The 16,558-nt window shown below is 47.6% G+C and overlaps 1 protein-coding gene across 1 annotated transcript in view; it reads right to left on the bottom strand.

Annotated features, from left to right (window-relative positions):
* Window positions 1-490: 490 nt before the first annotated feature.
* The window catches only part of map3k13 (mitogen-activated protein kinase kinase kinase 13), a 97,482-nt gene continuing 81,414 nt past the window's right edge, over window positions 491-16,558 (bottom strand). The window contains exons 13-14 of the mRNA XM_045704946.1: window positions 14,639-14,930; window positions 491-5,790 (exon numbers count right to left, since the gene is read on the bottom strand). Of these exons, the coding sequence (XP_045560902.1) occupies window positions 5,692-5,790; window positions 14,639-14,930 (391 nt within the window). The 3' untranslated portion in view covers window positions 491-5,691. The remainder of the gene's footprint in view (window positions 5,791-14,638; window positions 14,931-16,558) is intronic.

Here is a 16,558-nt window from a genome sequence, read left to right on the forward strand (position 1 = left end):
ACGATGTCTTGTCTAGGTTTGTTTACATGATGTCTTGCCTGGGTTTGTTTACATGATGTCTTGCCTGGGTTTGTTTACACGATGTCTTGTCTGGGTTTGTTTACACGATGTCTTGCCTGGGTTTGTTTACATGATGTCTTGCCTGGGTTTGTTTACATGATGTCTTGTCTGGGTTTGTTTACACGATGCCTTGCCTGGGTTTGTTTTGTCGCCCCAAAAAGTTTCATATTTCATAATCACAAATGAGGTCAAGGAGACTTACTGAGTCTGAACGTCCTGAATGAAAATTAGAATCCAAATGATGGCCATGAACGGATAAACAGAATGGCAGCAACACGGCGCCGGTTCTAAAAGCTGGCCCGACTCTCTCTGTATATGGCTCTGCTACCTACTAACATTTAGATGAGGTCGCATCAGACCAAGAGCAGCAGACTGTTCTGTGATCTGTGATCTCGGTGTCTCTGCCTTGTAATTCGAAATGTGAGCCATCTGATCTCCATTTTTAATTTAATGTAAGACGATGTTTCGTACAGATGTTTGACTTAAAACCCTGACTGGCCATAATCTAATAATATAAACATGCTTTACACAGACACTGAAACACATACAGGTAAAGGTAAAATAAAGGTAAAGGTAAAATGATTTTAGTGTTACTAGTCACACAAGATGCAGTATCCCTTTTAAAAGAGGACGACACAAACGAAGTGTCACTAGTACTAAGGAAGACTGCGATGAGATGAGACAAATTATAATCCTATCTGACCGCTGGTCTTCTAAATTATAAAATGAGTTCGTCCCAAATGGCGCCCTATTCCCTATATACTGTTGACCAGTGGCACTATATAGGGAATAGGGCGCCATTTGGGATGCAGTATGGAACGGAGCCGGTTATGAAACACCACTCTAGTACAGTACATTATACTGTTACAGTACAGTACATTAGAATGTTACAGAACAGTACATTATACTGTTACAGTACAGTACACTAGAATGTTACAGAACAGAACACTAGAATGTTACAGTACAGTACATTAGAATGTTACAGAACAGAACACTAGAATGTTACAGTACAGTACATTAGAATGTTACAGAACAGAACACTAGAATGTTACAGTACAGTACATTAGAATGTTACAGAACAGAACACTAGAATGTTACAGTACAGTACATTAGAATGTTACAGAACAGAACATTAGAATGTTACAGTACAGAACATTAGAATGTTACAGAACAGAACACTAGAATGTTACAGTACAGAACACTAGAATGTTACAGTACAGTACAGAACATTAGAATGTTACAGAACAGAACATTAGAATGTTACAGTACAGAACATTAGAATGTTACAGTACAGAACATTAGAATGTTATAGTACAGAACATTAGAATGTTACAGAACATTAGAATGTTACAGTACAGAACATTAGAATGTTACAGTACAGAACAGAACATTAGAATGTTACAGAACAGAACATTAGAATGTTACAGTACAGAACATTATAATGTTACAGTACAGTACAGAACATTAGAATGTTACAGTACAGAACATTAGAATGTTACAGTACAGAACAGAACATTAGAATGTTACAGAACAGAACATTATAATGTTACAGTACAGTACAGAACATTAGAATGTTACACTACAGAACATTAGAATGTTACAGTACAGAACATTAGAATGTTATAGTACAGAACATTATAATGTTACAGTACAGAACATTATAATGTTACAGTACAGAACATTAGAATGTTACAGAACAGTACATTAGAATGTTACATCACAGAACATAGAATGTTACAGTACAGAACACTAGAATGTTACAGTACAGAACATTAGAATGTTACAGTACAGAACATTAGAATGTTACAGTACGGAACATAGAATGTTACAGTACAGAACATTAGAATGTTACAGTACAGAACATTAGAATGTTACAGAACAGAACACTAGAATGTTACAGTACAGAACATTAGAATGTTACAGTACAGAACACTAAAACAACACTCTATCTTCAGCTGAAAACCTGAGCATCAAACCAGCAAAGGCAAGAAGTACTTTACCAAGTTGGCGTCATTTATGAAAACTTCTCACAGTTTAAAAATATAGCTATTTAAAAAGCCTGTCTGTCTGCCACTAACTATATGTCCAGCCGGCTAGACAGTGGTTCCATTCAGTCTGGTGTCTGACTGTGCCTCTACTCTCCCCTCTGTCACACCATTCAGTTTGGTGTCTACTCTCCCCTCTGTAACACCATTCAGTTTGGTGTCTACTCTCCCCTCTGTAACACCATTCAGTTTGGTGTCTACTGTCCCCTCTGTAACACCATTCAGTTTGGTGTCTACTCTCCCCTCTGTAACACCATTCAGTTTGGTGTCTACTGTCCCCTCTGTAACACCATTCAGTTTGGTGTCTACTCTCCCCTCTGTAACACCATTCAGTTTGGTGTCTACTCTCCCCTCTGTAACACCATTCAGTTTGGTGTCTACTGTCCCCTCTGTAACACCATTCAGTTTGGTGTCTACTCTCCCCTCTGTAACACCATTCAGTTTGGTGTCTACTCTCCCCTCTGTCACACCATTCAGTTTGGTGTCTACTCTCCCCTCTGTAACACCATTCAGTTTGGTGTCTACTCTCCCCCTCTGTAACACCATTCAGTTTGGTGTCTACTGTCCCCTCTGTAACACCATTCAGTTTGGTGTCTACTCTCCCCTCTGTAACACCATTCAGTTTGGTGTCTACTCTCCCCTCTGTAACACCATTCAGTTTGGTGTCTACTCTCCCCTCTGTAACACCATTCAGTTTGGTGTCTACTCTCCCCTCTGTAACACCATTCAGTTTGGTGTCTACTGTCCCCTCTATCAGACCATAACATAGCATATCAAGCACCAATGCGAGATGAACAGCCCTGCTGAAAGACATGAACCAAACGGAGAGTCAAGGGGCCTGATAAAACGGGGATACTGCACCTTTAGTGGAAACTATGTTAAACCTTTCTACCTAGTTAGTTAGTTATTACACCCAACTCAAGTCCAAGACTTCTCCCTGGTCCACTGTGCCATTCAACAACATACCAACAGAGATAATACATGGTAACCTTATTGATCCAGTCTTGGTCCAGAAAGAGCATACATGAGGATGCTGAGACATACAGGTGCTATGATGCAGGACAGGTTTCGACACTGAGATACTTGATTCCGGAGGCTTCTCTGTAGCCAGGTTGAACCGGCTAGCTTGGGAGAGAACTAAATACTCTTGTGCTTTTCTGCTACTTTTTTTTTGAGTCATGCAGACTTCTGGGTAGTCTGTTATATTACAAGCCAAACAGATAATGCTGAGGTGATGAAGTTCTGCTTGCATGGATCCATTTCAACACAGATGGTTGGTTGGGAGATGGTTGTGAACCAGTTTTGTTTTGGACAGTACATTCCCGTGCAGAATGGCAGTAATGATGATAGTTACTCTGAGAAACTCCATACTTTGATGTTATAACGTTTGCAGAGCTGGTTAATGGGACTTTGAATTGAAGGATCCTGAGCGTCAGGAGATCTCATCTCTTCCAGGTACTGGTTCACAACCAACGTTGTATCAATCATCTCCCAACCAACCAACCAACGTTGTATCAACCATCTCCCAACCAACCAACCAACCAACGTTGTATCAACCATCTCCCAACCAACCAACCATCTGTGTTGAAATGGATCCCTGATGTTTGGGACCACCGTTGGTTTATGGTTGGGACATGGTTGGTTTATGGTTGGGACATGGTTGGTTTATGGTTGGGACATGGTTGGTTTATGGTTGGGACATGGTTGGTTTATGGTTGGGCTGTTGTTTCATGCTGGTGTTTAGACGTTGTTTGCCCATGTCTGTGTCCCACTGGGCTGGGTGTTCGGGTTACAGTCCTGATTCATCTGTAAAGTCATGGTTTAGCAGGTAGGTTATATCATACTGGACTAGTCAGACAGTTACAGAGACAGTGATGGTTGGTGGGGGGCTGGGCTTTGTGTTCTGACGTTCAATTCACACAATTAGAATCATGTCTGGGTCTGTGGTATACTGACAGTCCCATTCTGGAATACTGACAGTCCCATTCTGGAATACTGACAGTCCCATTCTGGAATACTGACAGTCCCATTCTGGAGTACTGACAGTCCCATTCTGGAATACTGACAGTACTGTTCTGGAATACTGACAGTCCCATTCTGGAATACTGACAGTACTGTTCTGGAATACTGACAGTCCCATTCTGGAATACTGACAGTACTGTTCTGGAATACTGACAGTCCCATTCTGGAATACTGACAGTACTGTTCTGGAATACTGACAGTCCCATTCTGGAGTACTGACAGTCCCATTCTGGAATACTGACAGTCCCATTCTGGAATACTGACAGTCCCATTCTGGAATACTGAGTCTCACTCTGGAATACTGACAGTCCCATTCTGGAATACTGACAGTCCCATTCTGGAATACTGACAGTCCCATTCTGGAGTACTGACAGTCCCATTCTGGAATACTGACAGTCCCATTCTGGAGTACTGACAGTCCCATTCTGGAATACTGACAGTACTGTTCTGGAATACTGACAGTCCCATTCTGGAATACTGACAGTACTGTTCTGGAATACTGACAGTCCCATTCTGGAGTACTGACAGTCCCATTCTGGAATACTGACAGTCCCATTCTGGAATACTGAGTCTCACTCTGGAATACTGACAGTCCCATTCTGGAATACTGACAGTCCCATTCTGGAATACTGACAGTCCCATTCTGGAGTACTGACAGTCCCATTCTGGAATACTGACAGTCCCATTCTGGAGTACTGACAGTACTGTTCTGGAATACTGACAGTCCCATTCTGGAGTACTGACAGTCCCATTCTGGAATACTGACAGTCCCATTCTGGAATACTGAGTCCCATTCTGGAATACTGACAGTCCCATTCTGGAATACTGACAGTCCCATTCTGGAATACTGACAGTCCCATTCTGGAGTACTGACAGTCCCATTCTGGAGTACTGACAGTCCAATTCTGGAGTACTGACAGTCCCATTCTGGAATACTGACAGTCCCATTCTGGAATACTGACAGTCCCATTCTGGAGTACTGACAGTACTGTTCTGGAATACTGACAGTCCCATTCTGGAATACTGACAGTCCCATTCTGGAGTACTGACAGTCCCATTCTGGAGTACTGACAGTCCCATTCTGGAGTACTGACAGTCCCATTCTGGAGTACTGACAGTCCCATTCTGGAGTACTGACAGTCCCATTCTGGAATACTGACAGTACCGTTCTCGGAATACTGACAGTCCCAGTGCAGCGACACCCTGCCCAGCCCTACAGTAACACAGTCACTGTTACCCACTGGTTAGTTTATAGTCTCTGGCTGGTCCAAGCCGCAATGCATCCTCTTCATCATCATCATCATCCTCACCAGTATCTTACAATTAACAGGTTTGTTGTTGTTTTACAGAGTTCCTGATTTTTCCCTCAAACTGTTACACAATCATCTATCTACTGTCTATATATACCTAATACCATTCATAAAGGGATCCCTGCTTAGGTTGTCGGGGGGGGGGTTGCTATGCAGACAGGAAAGGGGGAGGAGCTATTGCAGGGGCGTTGCTATGGCCCTGTAGGGTCCTGGGGCTCAGAGTTTTTCCAGGCAGACGGGATATTCCAGGCTGATCACCAGGAGGTGCGTGCGCCAGGATGGTTGTTCTTGATGGTGGCATCAGAACAGTCCGCATCAGAGGAATCACAGTCAGAGTCAAAGTGCAGCGGGTTCTGAGGAAACAAACGAGACAGAGAGAGAGGAGAGAGGAGAGAGGGAGGAGAGAGAGAGGAGAGAGAGAGAGAGAGAGAGGGGAGGAGAGAGGGAGAGAGAGGAGGAGAGAGAGGGAGAGAGAGGACAGAGAGAGACAGAGAGAGCGAGAGGAGGAGAGAGGGAGAGAGAGAGAGAGGAGGAGAGAGAGAGGGAGAGAGAGAGAGAGAGAGGAGAGAGAGGGAGAGAGAGAGAGAGAGAGGAGAGAGAGGGAGAGAAGAGAGAGACAGAGAGAGCGAGAGGAGGAGAGAGGGAGAGAGAGAGAGAGGAGGAGAGAGAGAGGGAGAGAGAGAGAGAGAGAGGAGAGAGAGGGAGAGAGAGAGAGAGAGAGGAGAGAGGGAGAGAGAGAGAGAGAGAGAGGGGAGGAGAGAGGGAGAGAGAGGAGGAGAGAGAGGGAGAGAGAGGACAGAGAGAGACAGAGAGAGCGAGAGGAGGAGAGAGGGAGAGAGAGAGAGGAGGAGAGAGAGAGGGAGAGAGAGAGAGAGAGAGGAGAGAGAGGGAGAGAGAGAGAGAGAGAGGAGAGAGGGAGAGAAGAGAGAGACAGAGAGAGCGAGAGGAGGAGAGAGGGAGAGAGAGAGAGAGGAGGAGAGAGAGAGGAGAGAGAGAGAGAGAGAGAGGAGAGAGAGAGAGAGAGAGGAGAGAGAGGGAGAGAAGAGAGAGACAGAGAGAGACAGAGAGAGAGAGGAGGAGAGAGGGAGAGAGAGGGAGAGAGAGGGGAGGAGAGAGAGAGAGACAGAGGAGAGAGGGAGAGAGAGAGAGGGAGAGAGACAGAGAGGGAGAGAGAGGAGGAGAGAGGGAGAGAGAGAGAGAGAGGAGAGAGGGAGAGAGAGACATACAGAGAGACAGAGAGAGAGTGAGAGAGACAGAGAGAGAGGGAGACAGAGAGAGAGAGAGAGACAGAGGAGAGAGGGAGAGAGACAGCGGAGGAGAGAGGGAGAGAGACAGAGAGGGAGAGAGAGGAGGAGAGAGGGAGAGAGAGAGAGGAGGAGAGAGGGAGAGAGACAGAGAGGGAGAGAGAGAGGAGGAGAGAGGGAGAGAGAGAGAGAGGAGGAGAGAGGGAGAGAGAGACATACAGAAAGACAGAGAGAGAGTGAGAGAGACAGAGAGAGAGAGAGACAGAGGAGAGAGGGAGAGAGAGAGAAGAGGAGAGGGAGAGAGACAGAGAGGGAGAGAGAGTGGAGGAGAGAGGGAGAGAGAGAGAGGGAGAGAGAGGAGGAGAGAGAGAGAGTAAATACATATCAATAATAATTAGGGCTGTAGCAGTCATTACATTTTATCAGCTGGTGATTGTCATACAAGTAACAGCAGGTCTCACGGTTTTTGACCACAATTAACATAAATACATTCAGCATCTCCAGCTTCCACGCAGCCAACAAGCCACTGATGCAGACCTGTGGAACACCTACCTTTTAAACAGACTAATAAATCCAATTAAATTGGAACGGAGAGCGTTTTAGCAACATGAAATATTATAAAAATGTGCTTATACAGTGAGGGGAAAAAAGTATTTGATCCCCTGCTGATTTTGTACGTTTGCCCACTGACAAAGAAATGATCAGTCTATAATTTTAATGGTGTTTATTTGAACAGTGAGAGACAGAATAACAACAAAAAAATCCAGAAAATGCATGTCAAAAATGTTATAAAATTAATTTGCATTTTAATGAGGGAAATAAGTATTTGACCCCTTCTCAATCTGTCACGATCCTCAAAATAAGAAGGAGGGGTGAAGTCAGGCGCAGGAGACCAAGGTCCGTGAAAACACGTTTAATAGATTCAGGTCCAAAGATGCCAAAATGCCAGGCCGGGCGAAATACATCCCAAAAAGGCAAGAGCCCGTAAACTGAGTAGGGACGCAGCCCAAGAAAACCTCTATGCAACAATAGACAAACCTACTAACCTAAACAACGTAGAGAAAATGTATCATTAATCCCGCACAATCCCCAAACCTAAACAGGGTTAGGGTTAGGTTTAGCCCGTAACAGCTGGTCTGGTGCGGTGGTAATATGGTCCTTAACAGCCGGTGTGGTGGTAATATGGTCCTTAACAGCCGGTGCGGTGGTAATATGGTCCTTAACAGCCGGTGCGGTGGTAATATGGTCCTTAACAGCCGGTGTGGTGGTAATATGGCCCGTAACAGCTGGTCTGGTGCGGTGGTAATATGGTCCTTAACAGCCGGTGTGGTGGTAATATGGTCCTTAACAGCCGGTGTGGTGGTAATATGGTCCTTAACAGCCGGTGTGGTGGTAATATGGTCCTTAACAGCCGGTGTGGTGGTAATATGGTCCTTAACAGCCGGTGTGATGGTAATATGGTCCTTAACAGCCGGCGCGGTGGTAATATGGTCCTTAACAGCCGGTGTGGTGGTAATATGGTCCTTAACAGCCGGTGTGGTGGTAATATGGTCCTTAACAGCCGGTGTGATGGTAATATGGTCCTTAACAGCCGGTGCGGTGGTAATATGGTCCTTAACAGCCGGTGTGGTGGTAATATGGTCCTTAACAGCCGGTGTGGTGGTAATATGGCCCGTAACAGCTGGTCTGGTGCGGTGGTAATATGGTCCTTAACAGCCGGTGTGGTGGTAATATGGCCCGTAACAGCCGGTGTGGTGGTAATATGGTCCTTAACAGCCGGTGTGGTGGTAATATGGTCCTTAACAGCCGGTGTGGTGGTAATATGGTCCTTAACAGCCGGTGTGGTGGTAATATGGTCCTTAACAGCCGGTGTGGTGGTAATATGGTCCTTAACAGCCGGCGCGGTGGTAATATGGTCCTTAACAGCCGGTGTGGTGGTAATATGGTCCTTAACAGCCGGTGTGGTGGTAATATGGTCCTTAACAGCCGGTGTGATGGTAATATGGTCCTTAACAGCTGGTCTGGTGTGGTGGTAATATGGTCCTTAACAGCCGGTGTGGTGTGGTGGTAATATGGTCCTTAACAGCCGGTGCGGTGGTAATATGGTCCTTAACAGCCGGTGTGGTGGTAATATGGTCCTTAACAGCCGGTGTGGTGGTAATATGGTCCTTAACAGCCGGTGTGGTGGTAATATGGTCCTTAACAGCCGGTGTGGTGGTAATATGGTCCTTAACAGCCGGTGTGGTGGTAATATGGTCCTTAACAGCCGGTGTGGTGGTAATATGGTCCTTAACAGCCGTGCGGTGGTAATATGGTCCTTAACAGCCGGTGTGGTGGTAATATGGTCCTTAACAGCCGGTGTGGTGGTAATATGGTCCTTAACAGCCGGTGTGATGGTAATATGGTCCTTAACAGCCGGCGCGGTGGTAATATGGTCCTTAACAGCCGGTGTGGTGGTAATATGGTCCTTAACAGCCGGTGTGGTGGTAATATGGTCCTTAACAGCCGGTGCGGTGGTAATATGGTCCTTAACAGCCGGTGTGGTGGTAATATGGCCCGTAACAGCTGGTCTGGTGCGGTGGTAATATGGTCCTTAACAGCCGGTGTGGTGGTAATATGGTCCTTAACAGCCGGTGTGGTGGTAATATGGTCCTTAACAGCCGGTGTGGTGGTAATATGGTCCTTAACAGCCGGTGTGGTGGTAATATGGTCCTTAACAGCCGGTGTGGTGGTAATATGGTCCTTAACAGCCGGTGTGATGGTAATATGGTCCTTAACCGGCGCGGTGGTAATATGGTCCTTAACAGCCGGTGTGGTGGTAATATGGTCCTTAACAGCCGGTGTGGTGGTAATATGGTCCTTAACAGCCGGTGTGATGGTAATATGGTCCTTAACAGCTGGTCTGGTGTGGTGGTAATATGGTCCTTAACAGCCGGTGTGGTGTGGTGGTAATATGGTCCTTAACAGCCGGTGCGGTGGTAATATGGTCCTTAACAGCCGGTGCGGTGGTAATATGGTCCTTAACAGCCGGTGTGGTGGTAATATGGTCCTTAACAGCTGGTCTGGTGTGGTGGTAATATGGTCCTTAACAGCCGGTGTGGTGGTAATATGGTCCTTAACAGCCGGTGTGGTGTGGTGGTAATATGGTCCGTAACAGACGGTGTGGTGGTAATATGGTCCTTAACAGCCGGTGTGGTGTGGTGGTAATATGGTCCGTAACAGACGGTGTGGTGGTAATATGGTCCTTAACAGCCGGTGCGGTGGTAATATGGTCCTTAACAGCCGGTGCGGTGGTAATATGGTCCTTAACAGCCGGTGTGGTGGTAATATGGTCCTTAACAGCCGGTGTGGTGTGGTGGTAATATGGTCCTTAACAGCCGGTGCGGTGGTAATATGGTCCTTAACAGCCGGTGCGGTGGTAATATGGTCCTTAACAGCCGGTGTGGTGGTAATATGGTCCTTAACAGCCGGTGTGGTGGTAATATGGTCCTTAACAGCCGGTATGGTGGTAATATGGTCCTTAACAGCCGGTGTGGTGGTAATATGGTCCTTAATGACAATAGCACATCACAGAAACTTTCCCCCCAAAAATTGTGAAATATATTGATCATATGGAGTAAGAAGTAAAGACAGTCTCTCTCTCTCTCTCTCTCTCTCTCTCTCTCTCTCTCTCTGTCTCTCTCTCTCTCTCTCTCTCTCTCTCTCTCTCTCTCTCTCTCTCTCTCTCTCTCTCTCTCTCTCTCTCTCTCTCTCTCTCTCTCTCTCTCTGTCTCTCTCTCTCTCTCTCTCTCTCTCTCTCTCTCTCTCTGTCTCTCTCTCTCTCTCTCTCTCTCTCTCTCTCTCTCTCTCTCTCTCTCTCTCTCTCTGTCTCTCTCTGTCTCTCTCTCTGTCTCTCTCTCTCTCTCTCTCTCTCTCTCTCTGTCTCTCTCTCTCTCTCTCTCTCTCTCTCTCTCTCTCTCTCTCTCTCTCTCTCTCTCTCTGTCTCTCTCTCTCTGTCTCTCTCTCTCGTCTCTCTCTCTCTCTCTCTCTCTCTCTCTCTCTCTCTCTCTCTGTCTCTCTCTCTCTCTCTCTCTCTCTCTGTCTCTCTCTCTCTCTCTCTCTCTCTCTCTGTCTCTCTCTCTGTCTCTCTCTCTCTCTCTCTCTCTCTCTCTGTCTCTCTCTCTCTCTCTCTGTCTCTCTCTCTCTCTCTCTCTCTCTCTCTCTCTCTCTCTGTCTCTCTCTCTCTGTCTCTCTCTCTCTCTGTCTCTCTCTCTGTCTCTCTCTCTGTCTCTCTCTCTCTCTCTGTCTCTCTCTGTCTCTCTCTGTCTCTCTCTGTCTCTCTCTGTCTCTCTCTCTCTCGTCTCTCTCTCTCTCTGTCTCTCTGTCTCTCTCTCTCTCTCTCTCTCTCTCTCTCTCTCTGTCTCTCTCTCTCTCTGTCTCTCTCTCTCTCTCTGTCTCTCTCTCTCTCTCTGTCTCTCTCTCTCTCTCTTTCTCTGTCTCTCTGTCTCTCTCTATTTAAGGGCTTTATATCCATGGGAAACATATGTTTACAATGCCAAAGCAAGTGAAATGGATAACAATAAAACATTTACTGTAAACATTACACTTACAAAAGTTCCCAAATAATAAAGACATTTCAAATGTTATATTATGTATATATACAGTGTTGTAATGATGTGCAAATAGTTAAAATAAATAAACATAAATATGGGTTGTATTTACAATGGTGTTTTGTTCTTCACTGGTTGACCTTTTCTTGTGGCAACAGGTCACACATCTTGCTGCTGTGATTTCACACTGGGGTATTTCACCCAGTAGATATGGGAGTTTATCACTATTGGATTTGTTTTCTAATTCTTTGTGTGTCTGTGTAATCTGAGGGAAATATGTGTCTCTAATATGGTCATACATTTGGCAGGAGGTTAGGAAGTGCAGCTCAGTTTCCACCTCATTTTGTGGGCAGTGTTGCACATAGCCTGTCTTCTCTTGAGAGCCAGGTCTGTCTACGGCGGCCTTTCTCAATAGCAAGGCTACGCTCACTGAGTCTGTACATAGTCAAAGCTTTCCTTCATTTTGGGTCAGTCACAGTGGTCAGGTATTCTGCCTCTGTGTCCTCTCTGTTTAGGGCCAAATAGCATTCTAGTTTGCTCTGTTTTTTTGTTAATTCTTTCCAATGTGTCAAGTAATTATCTTTTGTTTTCTCATGACTTGGTTGGGTCTAATTGTGTTGCTGTCCTGGGGCTCTGTGGGGTCTGTTTGTGTTTGTGAACTGAGCCCAAGGACCAGCTTGCTTAGGGGACTCTGTGGGGTCTGTTTGTGTTGCTGTCCTGGGGCTCTGTGGGGTCTGTTTGTGTTTGTGAACAGAGCCCCAGGACCAGCTTGCTTGGGGGGACTCTTCTCCAGGTTCATCTCTCTGTAGGTGATGGCTTTGTTATGGAAGGTTTGGTGAATCGCTTCCTTTTAGGTGGTTGTAGAATTTAACAGCTCTTTTCTGGATTTTGATAATTAGCGGGTATCGGCCCAATTCTGCTCTGCATCCATTATTTGGTGTTTTTTACGTTGTACACTGAGGATATTTTTGCAGAATTCTGCATGCAGAGTCTCAATTTGGTGTTTGTCCCATTTAGTGAATTCTTGGTTGGTGAGCGGACCCCAGACCTCACAACCATAAAGGGCAATGGGTTCTATAACTGAAGTATTTTTTGCCAGATCCTAATTGGTATGTTGAATTTTATGTTCCTTTTGATGGCGTAGAAGGCCCTTCTTGCCTTGTCTCTCAGATCGTTCACAGCTTTGTGGAAGTTACCTGTGGCGCTGATGTTTAGGCCGAGGTATGTATAGTTTTTTGTGTGCTCTAGGGCAACGATGTCTAGATGGAATTTGTATTTGTGGTCCTGGTGACTGGACCTTTTTGGGAACACCATTATTTTTGTCTTACTGAGATTTACTGTCAGGGCCCAGGTCTGACAGAATCTGTGCAGAAGATCTAGGTGCTGCTGTAGGCCCTCCTTGGTTGGGGACAGAAGCACCAGATCATCAGCAAACAGTAGACATTTGACTTCAGATTCTAGCAGGGTGAGGGCCGGGTGCTGCAGCCTGTTCTAGTGCCCTCGCCAATTCATTATATATATTGAAGAGGGTGGGGCTCAAGCTGCATCCCTGCCTCACCCCACGGCCCTGTGGAAAGTAATGTGTGTTTTTTGCCAGTTTTAACCGCAGACGTGTTGTTTGTGTTCATGGATTTTATAATGTCGTATGTTTTTCCCCCAACACCACTTTCCATTCATTTGTATAGCAGACCCTCAGATCCTCAGACCCTCAGACCCTCAGACCCTCAGATCCTCAGACCCTCAGGCCCTCAGACCCTCAGGCCCTCAGGCCCTCAGACCCTCAGACCCTCAGACCCTCAGATCCTCAGACCCTCAGACCCTCAGATCCTCAGACCCTCAGATCCTCAGACCCTCAGACCCTCAGATCCTCAGGCCCTCAGACCCTCAGACCCTCAGGCCCTCAGGCCCTCAGACCCTCATGCCCTCAGACCCTCAGACCCTCAGACCCTCAGACCCTCAGACCCTCAGATCCTCAGACCCTCAGACCCTCAGGCCCTCAGACCCTCAGGCCCTCAGACCCTCAGACCCTCAGACCCTCAGACCCTCAGACCCTCAGGCCCTCAGACCCTCAGACCCTCAGGCCCTCAGGCTAAATTGAGTCGAAGGCTTTTTTGAAATCAACAAAGCATGAGAAGACTTTGCCTTTGTTTCGGTTTGTTTGTTTGTCAATCAGGGTGTGCAGGGTGAATACGTGGTCTGTCGTACGGTAATTTGGTAAAACACCAATTTGACATTTGGTCAGTACATTGTTTCCACTGAGGAAATGTACGAGTCTGCTGTTATTGATAATGCAGAGGATTTTCCCCAAGGTTGCTGTTGACGCATTTCCCACTGTAGTTATTGGGGTCAAATTTGTCTCCACTTTTGTGGATTGGGGTGATCAGTCATTGGTTCCAAATATTGGGGAAGATGCCAGAGCTGAGGATGATGTTAAAGAGTTTTAGTTTAGCCAATTGGAATTTGTATGTCTCTCTCTGTATGTCTCTCTCTGTAAGTCTCTCTGTATGTCTCTCTCGCTCTCTCTCTGTATGTCTCTCTCTGTATGTCTCTCTCTGTAAGTCTCTCTCTGTATGTCTCTCTCTGTATGTCTCTCACTGTAAGTCTCTCTGTATGTCTCTCTCGCTCTCTCTCTGTATGTCTCTCTCTGTAAGTCTCTCTCTGTATGTCTCTCTCTGTAAGTCTCTCTCTGTATGTCTCTCTCTGTAAGTCTCTCTCTGTAAGTCTCTCTCTGTATGTCTCTCTCTGTATGTCTCTCTCTGTATGTCTCTCTCTGTATGTCTCTCTTGCTCTCTCTCTGTATGTCTCTCACTGTAAGTCTCTCTCTGTATGTCTCTCACTGTAAGTCTCTCTCTGTAAGTCTCTCTCTGTATGTCTCTCACTGTAAGTCTCTCTCTGTATGTCTCTCTCTGTAAGTCTCTCTCTGTATGTCTCTCTCTGTAAGTCTCTCTCTGTATGTCTCTCTCTGTATGTCTCTCTCTGTATGTCTCTCTCTGTATGTCTCTCTCTGTAAGTCTCTCTCTGTAAGTCTCTCTCTGTATGTCTCTCTCGCTCTCTCACTGTATGTCTCTCTCTCTGTATGTCTCTCTCTGTAAGTCTCTCTCTGTAAGTCTCTCTCTGTATGTCTCTCTCTGTATGTCTCTCTCGCTCTCTCTCTGTATGTCTCTCTCTGTATGTCTCTCTCTGTAAGTCTCTCTCTGTAAGTCTCTCTCTGTATGTCTCTCTCGCTCTCTCACTGTATGTCTCTCTCTGTATGTCTCTCTCTGTAAGTCTCTCTCTGTATGTCTCTCTCTGTATGTCTCTCTCTGTATGTCTCTCTCTGTATGTCTCTCTCTGTATGTCTCTCTCTCTGTATGTCTCTCTCGCCTCACCTCATAGCTGTGCTCGTCAGAACACAGTTTCCCCAGGGAGATCTGGGTCTTCACCCTGCGGACAACACACTCCTTATCAGACAGGCCGTCTGACTGGGTGTTGATGTCGATGGGGATGTCCGGTGTGTGGGATAGCAGCTCATCCAGATGGTCCTCCTGGGAGGCGGTGAGGAGCTCCAGGGGTCCGCTGTGGGAGCGGTCGCTGGTGTTACCCTCCTCTTCCTCAGATACAGACAGGTTCTCTGAGCTGAAGGTGGAGTAGGACTGGAACAACCTCATACAGCGGTGAGGTCTGGGGGGAGGAGAGAGAGGAGGGGGAGGAGAGAGAGAGGAGGAGGGGAGGAGAGAGGAGGAGAGAGAGGAGAGGGGAGGAGAGAGAGAGGAGGGGGAGGAGAGAGAGAGGAGGAGGGGAGGAGAGAGGGAGGAGAGAGAGGAGAGGGGGAGGAGAGAGAGAGGAGGGGGAGGAGAGAGAGAGGAGAGGAGGAAGAGGAGAGAGAGAGGAGGGGGAGGAGAGAGAGAGAGGAGGGGGAGGAGAGAGAGAGGAGGAGGGGGAGGAGAGAGGGAGGAGAGAGAGGAGAGGGGGAGAGAGAGAGAGGAGGGGGAGGAGAGAGAGAGGAGAGGAGGAAGAGGAGAGAGAGAGGAGGGGGAGGATAGAGAGAGAGAGGAGGGGAGGAGAGAGAGAGGAGGGGGAGGAGAGAGAGAGAGGAGGGGGAGGAGAGAGAGGAGAGGGGGAGAGAGGAGGGGGAGGAGAGAGAGAGGAGAGGGGGAGGAGAGAGAGAGGAGGGGAGGAGAGAGAGAGGAGAGGAGGAAGAGGAGAGAGAGAGGAGGGGGAGGAGAGAGAGAGAGAGGAGGGGGAGGAGAGAGAGAGAGAGGAGGGGGAGGAGAGAGAGAGAGGAGAGGGGGAGGAGAGAGAGAGGAGAGGGGGAGGAGAGAGAGAGGAGGAGGGAGAGAGGAGGGGGAGGAGAGAGAGAGGAGGGGGAGGAGAGAGAGAGGAGGGGGGAGGAGAGAGAGAGGAGAGGGGGAGGAGAGAGAGAGGAGAGGGGGAGGAGAGAGAGAGAGGAGGGGAGGAGAGAGAGAGAGAGGAGGGGGAGAGAGAGAGAGAGGAGGGGGAGGAGAGAGAGAGAGAGAGGAGGGGAGGAGAGAGAGAGGAGAGGGGGAGGAGAGAGAGAGGAGGAGGGGAGGAGAGAGAGAGAGGAGGGGGAGGAGAGAGAGAGGAGAGAGAGAGGAGAGGGGGAGGAGAGAGAGAGGAGAGGGGAGGAGAGAGAGAGGAGGGGAGGAGAGAGAGAGAGGAGGAAGAGGAGAGAGAGAGGAGAGGGGGAGGAGAGAGAGAGGAGGGGGAGGAGAGAGAGAGAGAGGAGGGGGAGGAGAGAGAGAGAGAGGAGGGGGAGGAGAGAGAGGAGGAGGGGGAGGAGAGAGAGAGGAGAGGGGGAGGAGAGAGAGAGGAGGGGGAGGAGAGAGAGAGGAGAGGGGGAGGAGAGAGAGAGGAGGAGGAGAGATAGAGGAGGAGGGGAAGGAGAGAGAGAGAGGAGGGGAGGAGAGAGAGAGAGGAGGGGGAGGAGAGAGAGAGGAGAGGGGGAGGAGAGAGAGGGAGGAGGAGGGGGAGAGAGAGAGGAGGGGGAGGAGAGAGATAAAGGCAGAGGGGGAGAAAGAGGGAGAAAGAGGAGAGAGAGAGAGAGAGAGGAGGGGGAGGAGAGAGAGAGAGAGGAGAGGGGGAGGAGAGAGAGGGAGGAGGGGGAGGAGAGAGAGGGAGGAGGGGGAGAGAGAGGGAGAAGGGGGAAGAGAGAGGAGAGGGAGGAGGGAGAGGAAAGAGAGAAGAGAGAGAAAGAGAGAGTTAATGTGAGTAAAAGACAACTGTTAGATAGAAATCAATCCAGTTGTATGTGTCAGCTGGTAAAAGCCATTAGAGGAGGATTGTGACCA

This window comes from Salmo salar, chromosome ssa21 (genome assembly GCF_905237065.1).
Source record: "Salmo salar chromosome ssa21, Ssal_v3.1, whole genome shotgun sequence".
Taxonomy (NCBI): Eukaryota; Metazoa; Chordata; class Actinopteri; order Salmoniformes; family Salmonidae; genus Salmo; species Salmo salar.